The sequence below is a fragment of the Argiope bruennichi genome, chromosome 10, assembly GCF_947563725.1.
Source record: "Argiope bruennichi chromosome 10, qqArgBrue1.1, whole genome shotgun sequence".
NCBI classification, from domain to species: Eukaryota; Metazoa; Arthropoda; class Arachnida; order Araneae; family Araneidae; genus Argiope; species Argiope bruennichi.
Genome location: NC_079160.1, coordinates 72,569,555 through 72,587,205, shown reverse-complemented (window position 1 = coordinate 72,587,205; position 17,651 = coordinate 72,569,555). Strand labels below are relative to the sequence as shown.

The following is a 17,651-nucleotide window of genomic DNA, read 5'->3' as shown; positions in this document are numbered from 1 at the left end:
AATCTGTTAAGTGGTTAAAGTGCTTTTTATTCCATATGTCTAAAGCAGTCCTTCTGGAAATGCTGAAGACTCGAAGAGTTGTAAATATGTAGTAAATCCTCATAAATTAATCACGGGATAAAGAGTTCCTATTAGATTGTAGAAAAAACGGAAGAAAAGTTATTTCTTTGTTTCATTTAGAAATTTTGAAGATTATTAAAGTAATATTACATAATAAACATATCGAGTTTAAAACACACACCAAATTTCATTTTTATACGTTGTTATAGATATGGTAGTTTAGAAATGTTACGTCATGGAAGAATGAACCAAGTAATTACATTTGCTGTCTCGTAGAAATCTATACGCTCCATTCGTGTATTCACTCTGTGATTCTGTTTATCTTTGAACACGCTAAATTAAAAATGCTTTGAGTTAGAGGAATGAAATTTAATTTATGAATTTTCTAAGATTTCTATCAAAATTCGAAAGAAACCTATTGCAAGAAGTATGTTTGATTGGAGGTCCGAATATAAATTTACACGATAGTTACTAAAACGCAGTTAATTTGATAGATTCAATTTGGTATGCAGTTTTAGCATCTGAAATGTTGATCCCTGTAAAATTTTAAATAAATCCTTCAAGGGGTTCACCATCTGTTAAACTATTCAGTTGCCTGTACGTAGAAGTGATAATTCAAGTTAGCAATAACTTAGATAATTGAAATTTCGTAAGTGTTCTTATTGCTAAAGTTATAGTTTTGTACAAAAATTTTATTTCATATCAGTCGACAAAAAGGAATTTAAAATGCTTGCATGATGTGCTTCATTAAAAAAATAGAAAAAATGTTTTAAAAAGTTCATGTGCTTGACAGTTGAAATAAAAATCTGTGCACCTGTGGTGTTCCAAATTCCATGTCCAAGGAAAGGGTCTGGAATGAAAAAACATCTTTATTAGGAAATATGCGAAAAAGTTTCGAAGTATCAGCTCAGGTTGTTTACTTTTTATTTATTTATTTATTATTTTGCTTTTGCAAGCATTTTACTGATGGAATAAATTCGCATGCTGTAACAATCTTCTGATGTCTTCGAACACCTAATTGCATTATTTTTCTTCATGAAGGAAACACTATAAATTCCAAAAATTGCCGTGATGTATATTTGAGTCACGCTAGCATGAATTGACTCCATTTACATCCTTCAATTCTATAACGCTTATTAAAAGCTAGATGTATGAATTAGAAAATACACTATAAGTCGAAAATGGGGCATATTGGTGAAAATCATAAGCTAAGTTTAATTAGATCAATGGCCTGTTCTAATTTTTTATGAAGTGGCGGATTCAGAAACTTACAGTGATTTAGCCATAGATCGTGCATAATATAAGGCTTCTGAAAATTAAAAATAAATCTGAACTCTCGAGGTGTTCATGTCTTTTCCAAGGTCCAAAATTCTTATGCTGAGGAAGGGGAGATCAGGGAATGCGAGTTGGAAGTTTTGGAGCTGGTTTGATGTTTGAAAAAAATGAGTTAAGATTTTTTTTTTTTTTCTTTTTACGGATGGAAAATGGGTTGTGATCTTTCCTCGTTTGAAAATGAATTTTAATCTTTCTCAAAATGAAACCGAATTTTATGTTTTTGATAGTTGAAAATAAATTTTGGAGACCAGCTAAAATAGGTCTCCCCAAAACTTTCTCGGACATTTTCTAATAAAGATATCCTCTTCCTCCACATAAAATTGTGAACTTTCGGTAAGGCAGTGAACATTAAGCATGGCATTGACGAATAGTTGATGCAAAATATTGATCTTTGGCATGAATTTAATATTTTTATTAAAACTGTCGTGTGATAATTGGCTATTTTTGGCGATTAATCTCTGGTGAAGGGGACATGTCAAAGGAGAACAAAAAGATAATATCAAATACAAGAGAAAAAAAACGAATAATTTTTAAGAAGGTAAAGATATTTCGATGGTATTTTTCACCCACCAAGTCTTGCATGATTAATGGGCAATGAGTCGAAAGTTTTCACACGAATAGTTAAAAGCGATCAGAATATGATTTATTACAATTTATATGACACATATTAGAAGTAAAAACGATTACTAAAATCCATCCGATACATATTAGGGGCTCTCTTCCGCTTGTGTAGCATTTGAAGTGGAGATATCGGCTCAGATGTCTACTTCGACATCTGATCATGGATGAAAATGAAGAGGTCCGACTTTCTTGATATTTCAAAGCACAATATAAATGAAATTAAACTAAACTTCTTTTTTTTCCATTATTGATGAAAAACTTTATTGAAGGCTATTAAGATATTAGTCAAATGTTTCCAAGCTATTTGTGCTAATTTAATATTAAATGTTCAATAAATTCAAATTTTAAATTTCAGTAACATTTTATAACCCTAACCTGAGGTGGAGGGGTGAAGATAAGTCAAATCAGCAAAGAGAGTCCTGAGGATTCACGGTCATGACATGCTTAGAGTAAGGTATCAACTTTTAAGATGTAGGGTTCCTGGTTTGAAACTCGATTCCGCTCAAGATTCGTCATGTATGTTGTCTGGTACATGTTAAATCTGATGTTAGAATTAAACATTTTCCACTGGTGTAGTGAGGATGTTTGGAGGGAACTCAAACGTTCTCAGGCGTCATCCTTGTTATGTGGCATTGGTTCAAAGCTCTGAGATTCTTATTAAAATTGCTTTTACAAGGGGTGTTCAAATGAAAAGGTACGAAACGACACTATGGGTATAAATGAAGACTTTATTCAAAGTATACACCATAGGCATGAGCACAACGATCCCATTGATTAACGAGTCGAAGGATTCCTTGTTCCCAGAATTTTGTGGCCGTGATGAGACTCAGTCCTTCATAGAGTCCTTGAGTTTGCCTTCCGAGTTGAAGCGCTTCCTTTTCAAATGTTTTTTCAAGGGACCAAACACATAAAAAAAAAAACAGGACGACATGTCTGGGCTGTAGGGTGAATGGTCGAGCTGCTCTCACTTGAACTTGGTCAGTTCCGTGTATGTGACCCTGGAGACGTGTGGACGTACATTATCCTGTAACAGAACTACACCCTCAGTGAGTAGCCCCGGTCTTTTGTTCTTGATGGGCCAGCGTAGTCTTCTGAGTGCCTCACAGTACACATCGGAGATAATGGTTCTTCTGTGCTCGAGGAATTCAAGTAGCATGGATTAGACGGCGCTCTTTATTGGTCTCTCTTGCCCATGCGGGCGCCCGCACATGCTCCGATCTACGCCGGAGACACCGATCGCATCCCTAGATATCTCTCTGCGTTCTCCCATTGTGGCATAGGCCAATATGTTAACGGTTACGTTGTTACAACGTTCCGTGCCTTTTCATTTGAACATCCTTTGTATATTGCTTCAATACATTGGAGTACTAATATAATAAAAATAATGCAATCAGCGAAATTGTATGAAGGATTTTCTTTTTATGTTTTTCTTGCAGAAGATAGAAATTTTGACTCTTAAGTGGTCATAGTGATCTTAGTGGCCTTTTAATAGAATCTCTGCTTGGAAAGCAAAAGGGCGCAGTTTCGAAACTTTATGCACAAGAGCCTATATACGCTCAATTTGTGGAAGGTTGAGTAGTCTATATCTAATGATGGGCAGAAATTTAGAGATTTGAATTGTTGATTCAAGAAACCTCTTTATAATCAAACAATAGTTCAAAATGATAATGCTCATTACAAAATAGTTCACATGTTGCTTCTAAATAGAACATCAACCCCTTCGTTTGCAATGACGAACTACTATTTTCATTATTTAAATTTCAATTAAATTAAAGTATTAAATCCAAAAATCAATTGAAAATGCTTCAGTACTTTTTCGTTAAGCACTTACCTTGGCAATTCTGGAAAATTTTTTAGATATAAACTGTTTTTATGTGTAAAATTAATAAATACGCGAAAGCGTATTATGAGCATTTATTATTGCATTTTGAATTTTTAAAAACTTAAATTAAAAATTACAAATATCGTTGCCGCTGAGTATAAATTTGCAAATATCTACTGATATGGCTTAAAGCATTTCGGTCGTCTGGAGAATACATAACATGAACTCAACTAAGTATGAAGCAAAATATTATCCAGCAGAAGTTTTTTAATGTTAAAACCGCAGTGACCTAGTAGTGAGGTCTCGGCTTCGGAACTTTCAGGTTCGAGACTCTGTTCCACCGAAGAACCGTCATGTAAGAAGGGCTTGTGCGCGTTAAAACCGTCAGGGCCAAACGTCCTCCCGCTAATGTGATATGGAAACTTGGAGAGGAGTGGTGCTAGCTCAGAGGTTGTCTTCGTCATCGGATCAAGTTCAAAATTACGAGGTCCGTCCTAAAATAGCTCTAGTGTTGCTTTAAAACGGATTGTTAATATAATTGAACTGAATTTTAGTAGCATTAAAAATTAAATCGCATAACAATTCTGGCAGGCTTATAACGGAAAAGTGCTAACACTCAATATCTCAAACGCAGTTTAAAATTTTATAGAGATTAAAGTAGCAAATAGGACCCAAGTAGAATGTGTCAATTAAAAGTTTAAGTAAATTTGTAAGTCAAGGTCAAGGTTTAAAAAAAACGAGTAGAAAAAATCCAATCCTTTGTGTTTTAAGTTTTACTTGTCTCAAAGAAAATATTTCATGCAACTGGCAATCGAAAACGCTATTCTAGTGGGCATTCCAATGATTTCATATGCATATTTGGTTATTCATAATAATCTTAGTTTTAATATGAGTGTCAAGTTTTATCCGATAAACACTTTTCTTTTATCTCTCCATCATTACAGGTCAAAAGTATGGATTTATAAAAATTACCTATTGAAGCGTCTTCTTAAAACTTTCTCGCATACTTTCCGAAAAAGATATTATCCCCTGCTTTACCTGCGCATAAAACGATGAACTCACAACAAGTCTCAAATATGAGCTCATTGAGCATCTGAACCATGAGGGCTCAAATTTTTATTTTCATTGCCCATATATGAGAATTGTTTTCGTCATAGTAGAGTAAAAATAATCAGCACTTGAGTAATATTTACATGGCATTAGCGAACATTAGTAATAGAAATTTCGGTTTTGGCGCAAATCTAACGTGTGATCCATGCGAATTTGGTGGAAGGGGCGATTAATCACCAGCATGCATTTAATACTGTAGGAAGCGCTGACAGATCTCGTATCCTGTATGGCGCCATGTTGGCCATGTTGCGTCACGTCATTAATCACGTGATGCTTTCCCGCCATTATTGGCAGACGAGAGTTGGGCAGTGAGACTGCAAGACGTGCAGCTCACGCTCATGTATCTTTTATGTTCTATGTAGTAATGTTTTGTCCTTTGTACTTTAATCTTAATAAATATATTTCACATATTAATGCTGGTCGTTGCCTTTTCCCACAATACATAAGTACGGAAATCAAATATGTATTTTGAATGTTTTTCTTCCCAGCTGACTGAAATGAAAATTTTAAATAGAACTATATTGCAGTCATAAAATAACATATTTAATCTCATTTATTTAAGACATTGCTCTTTGAGCCATTAGTTTACAAGCATAAGAAAGTACACACCAACAGTCAATCCTTTGATAATGTTTCAAAATTCGAAACAAATATACATTTTAGATGTTAAACCTATGTAGTTGTTTACGTTTTCCACCAGTGTTTTCATTTGTACTCGCACAGCCAGACAGAAGATTTCCTTTGAACAAATTTAGTTCAAAATTTGATTGAAATCAACAGATTTTATGTTATATATATATTACAGTCAAAGTGAATAATTATTAATACTAATCGGTATTATTAATACTAACCTGTCATAATTAATAATAACCAAATAAGCCGGTTAAAGTGGATAATGTATGAGCATTGATCACATTAACCGGTTATTAATAATAATAACCAATGAAATGTCAGTTCTTCGCATTTTTTTTCATGGGTTAACAACAGCTAGACAATATCTAGTTGATTGTTTATTTTACAAGTTAGGTTCCCGATTCTTTCGTTGTCAGTGTTTGGTGTTTATATTATTGTTTTTCACAAATTAAGATAGTTGATTTAACAAATTTTACTACGACACAATGGACGACGATATAGAAGTCATGAAGTCAAGTTTCAACAGATAGGTATTGGGATTGTTCAATGACTAATCCCCCCCCCCAAAAAAAAGAACGAGACTGATTAATTATTAAATGAAGGAAAAGAAATTAGAAAAAATATCATATAAAAACTCCATAGCAAGTTTAAAAAACATATACAAAGAAGTGCACCCATGTCCCAATGCTATATAAATCGTTTAATCACACTGATCAACTTGATTGGGAATTATTAATAATAACCGGTTAAAGTGAATAGTTTGCGATATTTCTCACTTTGACCAATAGAAGCTTTTATTATTAATAATGACCGGTTAGTATTAATAACCGATTATACAAATTGACTGTAACATATATACCAAATTTGCGTTTAGCTGAATGCCTGTTTGATTTGTCCTATTCACAGACAGACAGAACAAAAAAAACAGACACAATTCCAAAACTGTGAGGTTTTTTTTCCAATAAGGGAAGTTCGAAAAGTGAAAATTCATCGAAATCTCGAATTCGAACTTTTGACGATTTTAATATTTTCTGTTTGAAAATAATAATGTCCAGTAAACAGAAATTATAGAACAAGCTATAAAAATTTGGTTCATAAGTTTCTTCTGTTTTGTAAAGGCTATGATTTAAACTTACTTGATTTATATGTAATTTTGACTAAATTTATTGTAAAACTATTATTTTTGTTTATAATATCGATATAATTTCATTTGACTGTTAAAAAAATAATTTCACTGTATTTTCTATTTTTCAGTAACTCTACAAGGATTCACACCCGATATGATTGCGAAGAAGTTCATCGGCTTCATGCTAGTTGTGGTTCCAAAAGTGATGAAGAACGACATCTCATCAAGACCGGACGTTGGAACTTTCCAGGTAAACATTAACAATCCCGAGGCAAATATGAATAAAGTTTGAATCGATTCAAAATAATGCACCAGATTAATTGCAACAGTTGAATGCGATAAATTATTAACTACCCCTGCTTATTGCAGTTGTTCAAAGATGCCATGATCAAGTACTCGGATGAGTGTCCGAATGCAATCGAACACACCTCCCTCATCCCTAAACAGCAAATCAGATTGAAATGGAAGGCTCCACCTGCTGGATCGGGATGTGTCGTTTTTAAGTAAGTAGACATATCCTGCTGATCCTGATATTTTGCTCATTAAATTATGATGACCTATCGATTAGACCTTCCGCACCTTCATTGAAAAATCAATTTGTCTGGAGTAAAATTGCGGACCGTGATGGCTTGGTGGTAAGGTCTTGACTTCGTAACTGGAGGGCTTCAGTTTCGAGACCCGATTCCACCGAAGAACAGTCGTGTAAGCGCGTCTGGTGTACGTTAAAATCCACCGGGGCGAAACGTTCACCCGCTGGTGGGGTGTGGAAGTTTGGAGAGGGGATGCCTGCTCAGGTCACCTGACCGCAGTTTAAAATTAAGAGGCTCGTCCCAAAATAGCCCTAGTGTTGCTTTAAAACGGGACATTAATACAACCAAACTAGACTAAAATAAACGATACTATTGCCAAACTATAAAATTTCTTTGATAGCTAGCCAAATGTTGTAACCCAAATCATTTTTGTTGCTATCCTAATTCCAAGTTGTAGAACGAAAACGCCAGTTATAGAACCTTTCTGTAATTCTAAAAGGACACCAAAACCTATTTTTTCAAAAGGTTTCTCGTTTCCTTTTAATTATTAGAAATAATCTTATAATTTCTTTTATCCCCTTTGATAATTTTTCCAAACTCTAAAAATCTGAGTTGTTTCCTCGTGTCGAAATTCAACGCACAACCGAAGTCAGCTTAGATATGGAATAATCGATGAGCAGTTAACTTGATGAGTTATTTAACTTGTTAACAGGGAAAATAATTTATATTCAACTCGTATTACATCGAAATATTTCGGCATACTCTGTTAGCAGATTAAAAGAAGGTTTGGTTGATTTAGTTTAATTATATTTGCGTTCCATTTTTTTAAGGAAGACTAGGGCTATTTTGGGACAGACCGCGTAATTTTGAACCACGTTCATATGACGAGGACGACACCTGAGCTGGCACCTTCTTCTCAAAGCTTCCACACCAGCGGGAGGACGTTTGTCCCCGAAGGATTTAACGTGCACCAGCCCTTCTTACATGACAGTTCGTCGGTGTAATCGGGTCTCGAACCTGAAACCCACTGGTTTCGAAGCCGAGAACTTACCACCAGGCCACCGCGGTCCAGGTTCGGTTGGGAAAAAATATAATTATAAATATAGACAGAAAAGGATTTTGGTTCAAAGCAATGGTGTCTCCGATTAATTCAATAGAGATTGCAGGAAATTTGTTGACTATTATATATTATCATTTGACATACGAATTTACTTAACTCGCTAATTAGATGACGAATCCTTTTGGGACAATAATTAACATTTTAATTCCTAGAAAAATATAAGGGCATTTGAGATAATGGTATGTTTTTTAGTGATTTTTGCCTCTTAAATTACTTAATACTTTCGCTTAATTGAAGATTTAAAATTAAAAATTTAGTGATTCGATGCGCGAGTCAGACTCATCATTGTATGAAAAAGAATTAAAAGGTCTGTGAGAAAGGGAAGCTGATTTGAAAGCAGTAACCGGAGAATGCCTGAAATTTTGATCTCGTAGTATTTGTGGATGTGAAAAACTGTGAAGGAATTGATTTTGGATGAATAGATTTCTGAGGAAGATCACTTTCCATCAGTTTCTTCGGTGACTTAAAAAAAAATTATTCGTATCTAAACTATATCTATCTAATTATCCTCTGTAAAAATGTAAAATAAAGATGTGTGCAAGACGAGTTTCTTTCGCAAAATGAGCTCCTGCTCCAACCTTGTTGCCTTTCATCCTATCGGATTGATACCACGTGACGTAAAAAAAAATAATGTTCTCACAAATTTGCTTGACATTTGCAATAGTAGATTTCAATTCTTTTAATTGTAATCAGAACTTCTATTTTTAAAATAACTCTATTTTTTGTCATATTATTAACATATTCTCAGAAGCATTAATCCATTTTCATTTTGTCATACTTTCAGGAGCATTATGCATTTTATTACAAGGAAGTTGGATGTGAAACTCTTTAAGAACGAAAGATGCAAACGATTTTGAAACGCAAAAAGTTATCTAGATCTTTATAATTGCTCTTTCGTAGAATCTTTTCAAAGCAGGGTTGCTATTTTTGAAATAATTTTATTAATAATAATATCACATTAGTTTTAAAAAGTAATAATTATAGATTGGGGGAAAAGTGCATTGTGTTGTTAGTATTAATGATTTCAAAGTCATTTAAATGTGATTAATTGTATTTTTTAAATAATTCTTCATGTGTTTATTATTAATCTTTCTTTATTTTGCAGAGGTATGGTCCAAGAGAATAGAGAAGTATGGTTTATGGACGAAGGTGGTCTAATTCAAGAGCTATGTGAAGAAGGTAATGTTTCTTTAATTGTTGGCCATTTAATCGAGTGTGTTATACAAAGTACTCCCATTCCCTTCAGTTATTTTTTTTTTAATTTCGAAATGAATAATTTGTCCAAGATATCATTATTTTGGTATATTTAGCAAAAATGTGTTGTAATAATGCGTAATATCCTGAAAGAATTTGTTATGTGCGTAATCGAAGATATACAAAAACAGTCCTATTGTCAGTTTTGAGCAATTTTATTAAAGATTTAGTTAAACATAGAAAATTTAGTTAATCATAGAAAATAATGAACAATGGCCAGATAACCTGATTGGGAGAGCTTTGGATTCGTATCCCTTGGGTTGTGAGTTCGAACCCCGCCCTCCGATGACTCTCCATGTACATGGTGGCTGTTGTACTTATAAATCTGTTGTAGCCACAAAGTCTTCCAAATCGGGACAATACCACAGGGTACTAGATCAGAAGTCTAAATTACGATCTGTGGATGAGTGAATAAAATGTATGAATGAAGTCAGGCCCGTGAAAAGACGTACTCTTGGCCCTAGATGGCGCTACTGAAACAAGAAATACTAAACTCCATTTGTCTATGACAAGTGCCAAAAGCAACAACAGCAAATAATGAACCGTAGAAAAGTATTGGAAGCAGATTGTTTTGAACCTAAATGCGTATTAGTGAAGCGAAATGATTAAATTTTCTCAAATAAGCAATAACAAATCCTTTACATAAAAAGAAATAATAAGATATGTAGCCCCTATTCATATAGCTTAAACGTGTCGTTTAATCGAGCCAAGAACTCCGTGGTATCGTCAATTATTCGCTAATGATGTTGCCTCCCATTTCAACATTGCGTCATAAAATTTCAAAAAAGATGATCAATAATGTCTGATGAGAAATCAAAAGGCAAAATGATCTCGGATGTATTTATACACTTTATAGCGCACTGAGAGCGAATCGAATAATATGTAACCAGCGTTATCCAAAAATACGCTTTAAGCAGAATACTCTAAAAGCGAGAGAAAGAAAATGGGACTACAGAAATTTGACTGTTTTGAATAATAATTACATATTATTAATATATGTTTGATATTATTCATAGATGAATATCTCTCAATTAATTACACCAAAAAACCATTAACCATGATGACCTTATGGTTAGGAGTCGGCTTCACCACCGAAGGTCAGTCACGCACACATTTTTTGATATTATTCATAGATGAATTGCTGTCAACCATTAACCATGGTGATCTTATGGTTAGGAGTCGGCTTCACCACCGAAGGCCAGTCACGCCAACATAACGAAAAAAGACCCTCATCTACCACCATTATTACCCCCTGCCAATGCTAGGCGCTCCGTCAACCATTCTCACATTCACGATCCAAGGAAACGCAATTCCACTAGTCTGGTGCGCACTAAATTTACGTTCTTTCAGCTGATGTAATAGAAATTCCAAACCTCCAATACATTCAGAATTCCCTCTTTTGGCGTGCTCAAAGGTCATCCTAGTCATCTGATAGGAATTCGGAATTACGAGGTTTGTCCAAAAATATAATTAGAATTCCGTCAAAAATGAAAAACAATGGCGATATGGCGTTTAAAAATAATAAAATCTTCCGCCTGATATCGCTGTGAGAGCCACAAAACAGTCCTCATTTGTCATGGTAAAACGAAATTCATTGTTAAAACTCAAATCTTAGCATTTAAAATTCCATGTGGTTCTACTATGACACCAGCTCGAATGTTTCGTTTACCAAATAGTAGCTGGACAGGTGTTTGCCTTTCTTCTGTTGTGGGACGCACATTTGAAGGAATATTAAGAATGTTGAGAAGGTTTTCTCAAAGTGTTGACCTTCTGCTTGTAAAACCCGATGACAAATTTAGGGGAAGATGAGGAGGAAGGTCAGAGATTGACCACCTGTGACTTAGGGCCAACCGCCTCGAAGAGGATGCCAGTTCGGACAATTTGTCATTAATGTGGTTGGATTAAGTTAAAGACGGCAGTTGGCAACAACAAATCCTGTTTATACTGCCTCATTCAGTGGTGGCGGGGTGGTCGGTTGTACACAAGGAAAAGTAGTTGGACGGAGACGAACATACAATAAAATACGACAGAACAGATGCAAGATCAAACTACACAAGGGAGCCTTATCCATTTGTAGCACGTCAAAAGTGGAGAAGTAATTAAGCGACCTACAAGACTTGAGGGGGGGTGGATATAGTACTATTCATTATTGTTGCAAAATAATGATACAAATTAGTTTTTAAAAAATTCTCAAATCTTCTTTTAAATCATCAATTTTTTATTAAATAATTAAAATTAATTAATTCATTACTATTATTATTATTAATTCATTACTATTATTATACTTAAATTACTATTATTATACTTAAATTACTATTTATTATTACTATAATTACTATTTATTTATTGAACAATACCCTGCAATCAAATAAGAATGTTGAGCTTTCTCAAAGGTACTAAGACTGGATAATGTATATTTTTCAGAGCAAGAAAGTCAAGACGAGCAACCGCCAATCATTGAAGACTGTTGTGCCTGCAACGAGGCCAAATACGAACTGATCTTCGAGGGTCTCTGGTCAAGACACACGCATCCTAAAGATTTCCCAGAAAGTGAGTAGCCACCATACTCTGACTTCAATCATGCCTTCATTATTTTATTTTCCTAACTTCTAATGGCTGAGTTATTAAATGACTGATTCACTTCAGGATATAGATTTTTGTTCTTTGTCGTCTGTCTTGTAGAAACCGTTCTAGCAATTAGTTCTAGAGAAATTCAAGTTGTAAGTCTAACAATATTATAAATTCAAAATGTAAAAATTTACTCTCTTCAATATTTGCGTTGACTCTTTCGGAACATCAAACTCGACCTCGAATATACTTCACTAGAGCGACCACTTTAGTAACTGTAACTGTGCTCACGATGTTGCGGCATCTCAAGACACTGAATCGATTTTTTTAACTAAAAGAGTTTCTAAAAAAAAACATCCTACAGTTTTTCTAACCTCAGATGTCATATTTTAAGTTTTTTTATACTTAATTAAATGTAAAAAGTTTTTCAAATAGACTCGGATGCTGTGTGGCGCCATCTGATTACATGTGTAATAAATAGATTGCAAATTGCAAGACTACGGTTTTTTTCTACATATAACGGATTTTCATAGTCAACCTTAATAAATCCAGGACAAGCAGAAGAAGGCTGCAGCCGGTGGTCAGTGAACTGCTACAAAGATCTTGCAATATGAATGGACTACCGATTTTTTTAGAAAAAAAGTTTTTTTTCCATAAAGTAAACCAATTTTTTTTAGATTTACTTTGGTGTATGAAAAAATCGCAGTAAATGTTGGAAGTACTGGCGTCTGGATCCAGAAAGTGCATCATTTATTTTTTGTGGCATTTTAACTTTTTTTCCCATTTACAATCCGAAGAAGAATTTATATTTCCCAGCTGGCAACGTTTCAGATAAAAAAAAAATTAGTTTCAAAGCATGTAAAAAAGTCGTTTGGAGCTCTATATTATTAGTTAAGAATATCTTTACTTCATTTGTCCTGTTTTAATCATACTTAATATTGATCTTACACGAAAATATTTAATATTTAAAATATCAGCTGCACACAAACCTTGACTCAAATCTCCGATGCAACATTTGAGTCAAATGATTCGACATTTATTGAGATAAGTGCTTCTGCTACACGGTGCGGTAATTGTTTCATCCAATTAAACCTGAGCAAACGTTTAACAATTTGAATTGGTATACTGATGGTAGAAAAAGTTGTTGTTCCGACCGCAGTGCCTATAATCTTATTTCCTGTCACTTTGGTAATTTACAAAAAGGAGATGTGAAAATGTCTATTTAAGTAATTACAACTGTAAAATTATTCTTGCTAGATTTTGGCTGTGCGCTCATAAGCAAAAAATGTTTCTTTATGAATATCTCGGACTTATTTTGATTCCTGTACAGGTCAACAAATGATTTGCCATAAATGTTGGAGATTTCTTTAGATTCCTGTACTGGTAAACAAATGAAGTGCTATGAATGCCCGAGACTTTCTTTAATTCCTGTGTTTGATATTCGACCAACAAATGGCTTTTTTTATGAATGTTCGAAATTTCTTGGGGTTTTCTCCTTTCTATTAACTTCAACCGAGTATTATCGAATGTGAATGTTAGACGTTTCATATTAAAGGCTTGCAGATCGAAGGCTCGACACACAATGTTGCCGACTTTCTGACGATCTGTCTTAATAAATGTTCGAAGCAGTGTTTTAAAGAATAGATGTTTCGTCTTCGGAACGCCTTTCAAAAACATGAGAACGGGCAGAAAACAACTTATTATTCGACTTAAGGTGTCTAAGTTTAAAAGACAGTTTTTGGTCAAATTCCATACATTTTTTTTATCGCTTTATTTTAAAACCCATTTATGTGGGTTTCCAAATCTGTGTTTGTTTTAATTCTATGTTAAATAGAAACCGAAATATGTGAACATTTTATCAAATGTACGCCTCACTGAATTACAATTTATTTTATAATATGTTCTATTAGCAAGCATTAGAATATATTTTGAGTAGTTTTTATGTCCAAATGATTGGCAATTACATCTGCTTTTGAGCATTGCTTAGGTTTGCAAAGTATTTTTAGCACAAAAACAAATGAAAACTTTAAATTATTTTTGAAAAACTCGGATTTTGTAAAAAAATTTCATACGCAAAACATGATATCTTAAAACTTATAAATATATTTCCTTGAAATTTTGAATATATGTTATCTTAAGTGTTCCAAAGGCAATGAACTAGGGATATAACTTTGAACTGAGTAGTTTTTGTTTTATAGCTGCCTAATGTAATTTTTAACAACGAATTTTGTGAAATTTTCAATGCGGAATTACTTGATTAGCTATAACATTTTGAAAATGCATATGCTTCTTAGATTCTAGTTTAATCCCTTCACCACAGTGGTAAGTATGTTGTCTATAAAAGTGAACTGCAATATGTGAAATAGAATGTTTTGAAGTTTGTTTTGCTTTTTGTTGCAATTTTCTCTAATTTTTTTTACCCAAATTGACATATTTTACAGAATCTCAATCTTCACAGAATTTCCTGACCAATATTTTACATTATTTGCAATCACATTGATCCAGAAAATGAATTGAAATTGCACATTAGAGAGATATTTCAAAAATTTGTCTCCGTAGGTAGACAGATACCTTAAATCTTAAAAATGATTTTATTCGTGTTTTCTCAGCTGAAACACACAATATTAAATTTTTATTGGATGGTATATTACTTACTATCTAAATACGTTTTATTTTCCCATCAGATGAATGGCTGACTTCATTCTCCGATATCATCGGTGCTTCTCACAATGTGAACTTCCGCATGTGGGAATATGGAGGATATGCAACAGAGGGTGTCAAAGAAGTCGCTGAGAAAGGCAAGACCAAGAAGCTTGAATCAGAACTGAAGACGGAGGTAAGTTTGCATTTTATTTAATATCATATAATTCTTTCCTAGAATCAACGTGGACATCGATCCTAAACCCATCATCCCTAAATCCCTATTTGGGATCTTGGGATTTTAAATACGCCACTCAGTATCAAAAATATATTTAGACAGTTTAGTTTCATTCTACATATGTATATATCAGTTCAACATTGTGTGTAACAGAAAATCTTTATTCTGTGCTTCCTTTTGTTACAATAAGCGAACAAATTTGAAATTCGTAAGTTGAATAGTTGTCTTATTTGATGCATTAAATTTTTGGATTTTATATTATAACGAAGTATCATACATAAGTTATTTAAAGGTTATAATAACTTTCTGTTACTTACTAAATCTTTTGCTTTTTATTGAAATTATTTTTATATGATAATTTTATAACGATAGTCTTTTCCAAAAATATTAAATATTTTCGAAACAAAACATAATTTAATTATTATTATACTGTTACACAACTTCTTGCATATATATAACTTATCCGACCAAAGATTTTTTTTAAAAAAATTGGCAGTTAATTGGTTGACAACTGCCTGCGGCTCACGAGATTTCTCGTTTTCACGTGTGTTTCTTCGGATAAATCGATGCATAACCAACCAGAGTCAAAAATATTTAACACATTAAGAGTCGCAAAGAAATTTGTAAGGCATACACCTGAGGAGCATGTTTGTGGGCAAACTTGTACGTTCTAAAATCATCATAAATTTGTTATTTATGAAGCAATAATAGATGGAAATAGGCAACTCGAGAACTCATGGGCGGCCCTTAATGTCTTAAAACAAGATACTGCTGCAAATCTTGTCTAACAACATTGCACAAGGAAATGTGCTTTACCAAATATCGCACTCTAAACATCACATTCAAGTCTTTGAAATAAATGATATTTAAAATGTAAAAAAAATCTTATATAATAAATACAAGTATAAAATATATAGTAATATTTAAGAGTACTTTATGTAAATATAACACCAAATGCAAATTAAAATACATTTATGGCAAACATGCTTCTAGAGCGTTCAAAAATATGCGGACCCTGAGAGTGCGTTGAGCACGCAGAGGGCCGTACGCAGTGTGTTAATATAAATAAGTCGTGAATACTACGTATTTATGTTTCACACCCCTTCGTAAACAACTGGGTCGAATTCGACGAAATTCCACATTTTTTTTTTATCTATACTTATAATAAAGCTCAATGTGTGTGTGTGTGTGTGTGTGTGTGTGTGTGTGTGTGTGTGTGTGTGTGTGTGTGTGTGTGTGTGAGTGTGTGTGTGTGTGTGTGTGTGTGTGTGTGTGTGTGTGTGTGTGTGTGTGTGTGTGTGTGTGTGTTGGCGCTCTACAGGCCAGGTCATTTGACGTACAGCTACCAAATTTGGTACATGTATACCTTAGAGGTCGGGAATGTGCACCTGGGGTCCTTTTTTTTGAAATTTTAATTATTAATTAAAAACTAACTTTCCCGCCAAAAAAATCTTCCATTTTCCCCACCGCCAACTTTTCCGCCAAAATAATCTTCCATTTTCCTCAACGCCAAATGATTAGGCTTTAGTTCTTTTTTTCTCCCAACAGTAATGAGGCTAGGGTTAAGATTTTTCGGCGGATTATTTCAAACGATTCTGTTTATTTTCTTAATGTTTTATGCATTTAAAATTAAACATTGTTAATTAATCCATGTTTCAGATTCATTCTGAAGTGCTTTTGAATTAAAATAACACAGAATAAAGGAAATTAAAAATGTATAATCTGCATAGCGTTACCCCAACTGGCGTAGAAAAATTCACGCATTTGCGTTACCGTAAAAGGCGAAGAAAATTCACGCATGCGCACTGTGTTCTGATTGTTGGCAAGGCAACCATTAACAACGGACGATTTAAATTACTTTTAGGTTCGTTGTATGCTTTTGTAAGTAAATTGTATTTATGTTAGTTATATATTTTTTTGTATATGCTTATAGTTTTAAGTACATCGTTTTTTAAGTAGTTTTTTTTAACCTGTTTTCAATGATTTAAATTATTTTTAGGCTAATTGCATGCTTTTGTACTTAAATTGTATTTATGTTAGTTATATATTTTTTGATATATGCTTATAGTTTTAAGTACATCGTTTTTTAAGTAGTTTTTTTTAAACCTGTTTTCGACCGATTATTTTAAACGATTCATTTTATTTTCTTAGTGTTTGATGCATTTAAAATGAAACATTGTTCATTAATCGATCTGTTCATGATGAATCTGAGAAAATTTTGTTGACAAATTCTTGAGATATTACATAAATTAAGAAAGATATTCTTTAGTGCCCATAAAGTTTAAACGCTCAGTGACTCTATTATCAGTAATCATATTATTAAAAAAATGCTTTGTTTCAGTAAAAAATATTATTATATTAATTGCAGATTAATCATTTACACTTTAATTTAAAGCATAAATTCTACGAGGGGTAACAGAAAATGAGAGATACATATCACGTTATGACTGAAGGCCTTTATAATATTATGAGTGAATTATATGACTATCAAAATTTGAAGTTTTAAAATATTTTGCTGAAGAATCTATTAAAGTTGGAATTGCATAAAATATTTCATTATTAAAATTTTAACGAACATTAAGATTGGTGAACCG

The 17,651-nt window shown here is 33.3% G+C and overlaps 1 protein-coding gene across 1 annotated transcript in view; it reads left to right on the top strand.

Annotated features, from left to right (window-relative positions):
- Nucleotides 1–17,651, top strand: part of LOC129988196 (spondin-1-like) — a 59,281-nt gene that overhangs the window by 2,576 nt on the left and 39,054 nt on the right. Inside the window, exons 2-6 of the mRNA XM_056096353.1 lie at nt 6,836–6,957; nt 7,077–7,210; nt 9,463–9,536; nt 12,036–12,161; nt 14,864–15,015. Coding sequence (XP_055952328.1) covers nt 6,836–6,957; nt 7,077–7,210; nt 9,463–9,536; nt 12,036–12,161; nt 14,864–15,015 — 608 coding nt within the window. The remainder of the gene's footprint in view (nt 1–6,835; nt 6,958–7,076; nt 7,211–9,462; nt 9,537–12,035; nt 12,162–14,863; nt 15,016–17,651) is intronic.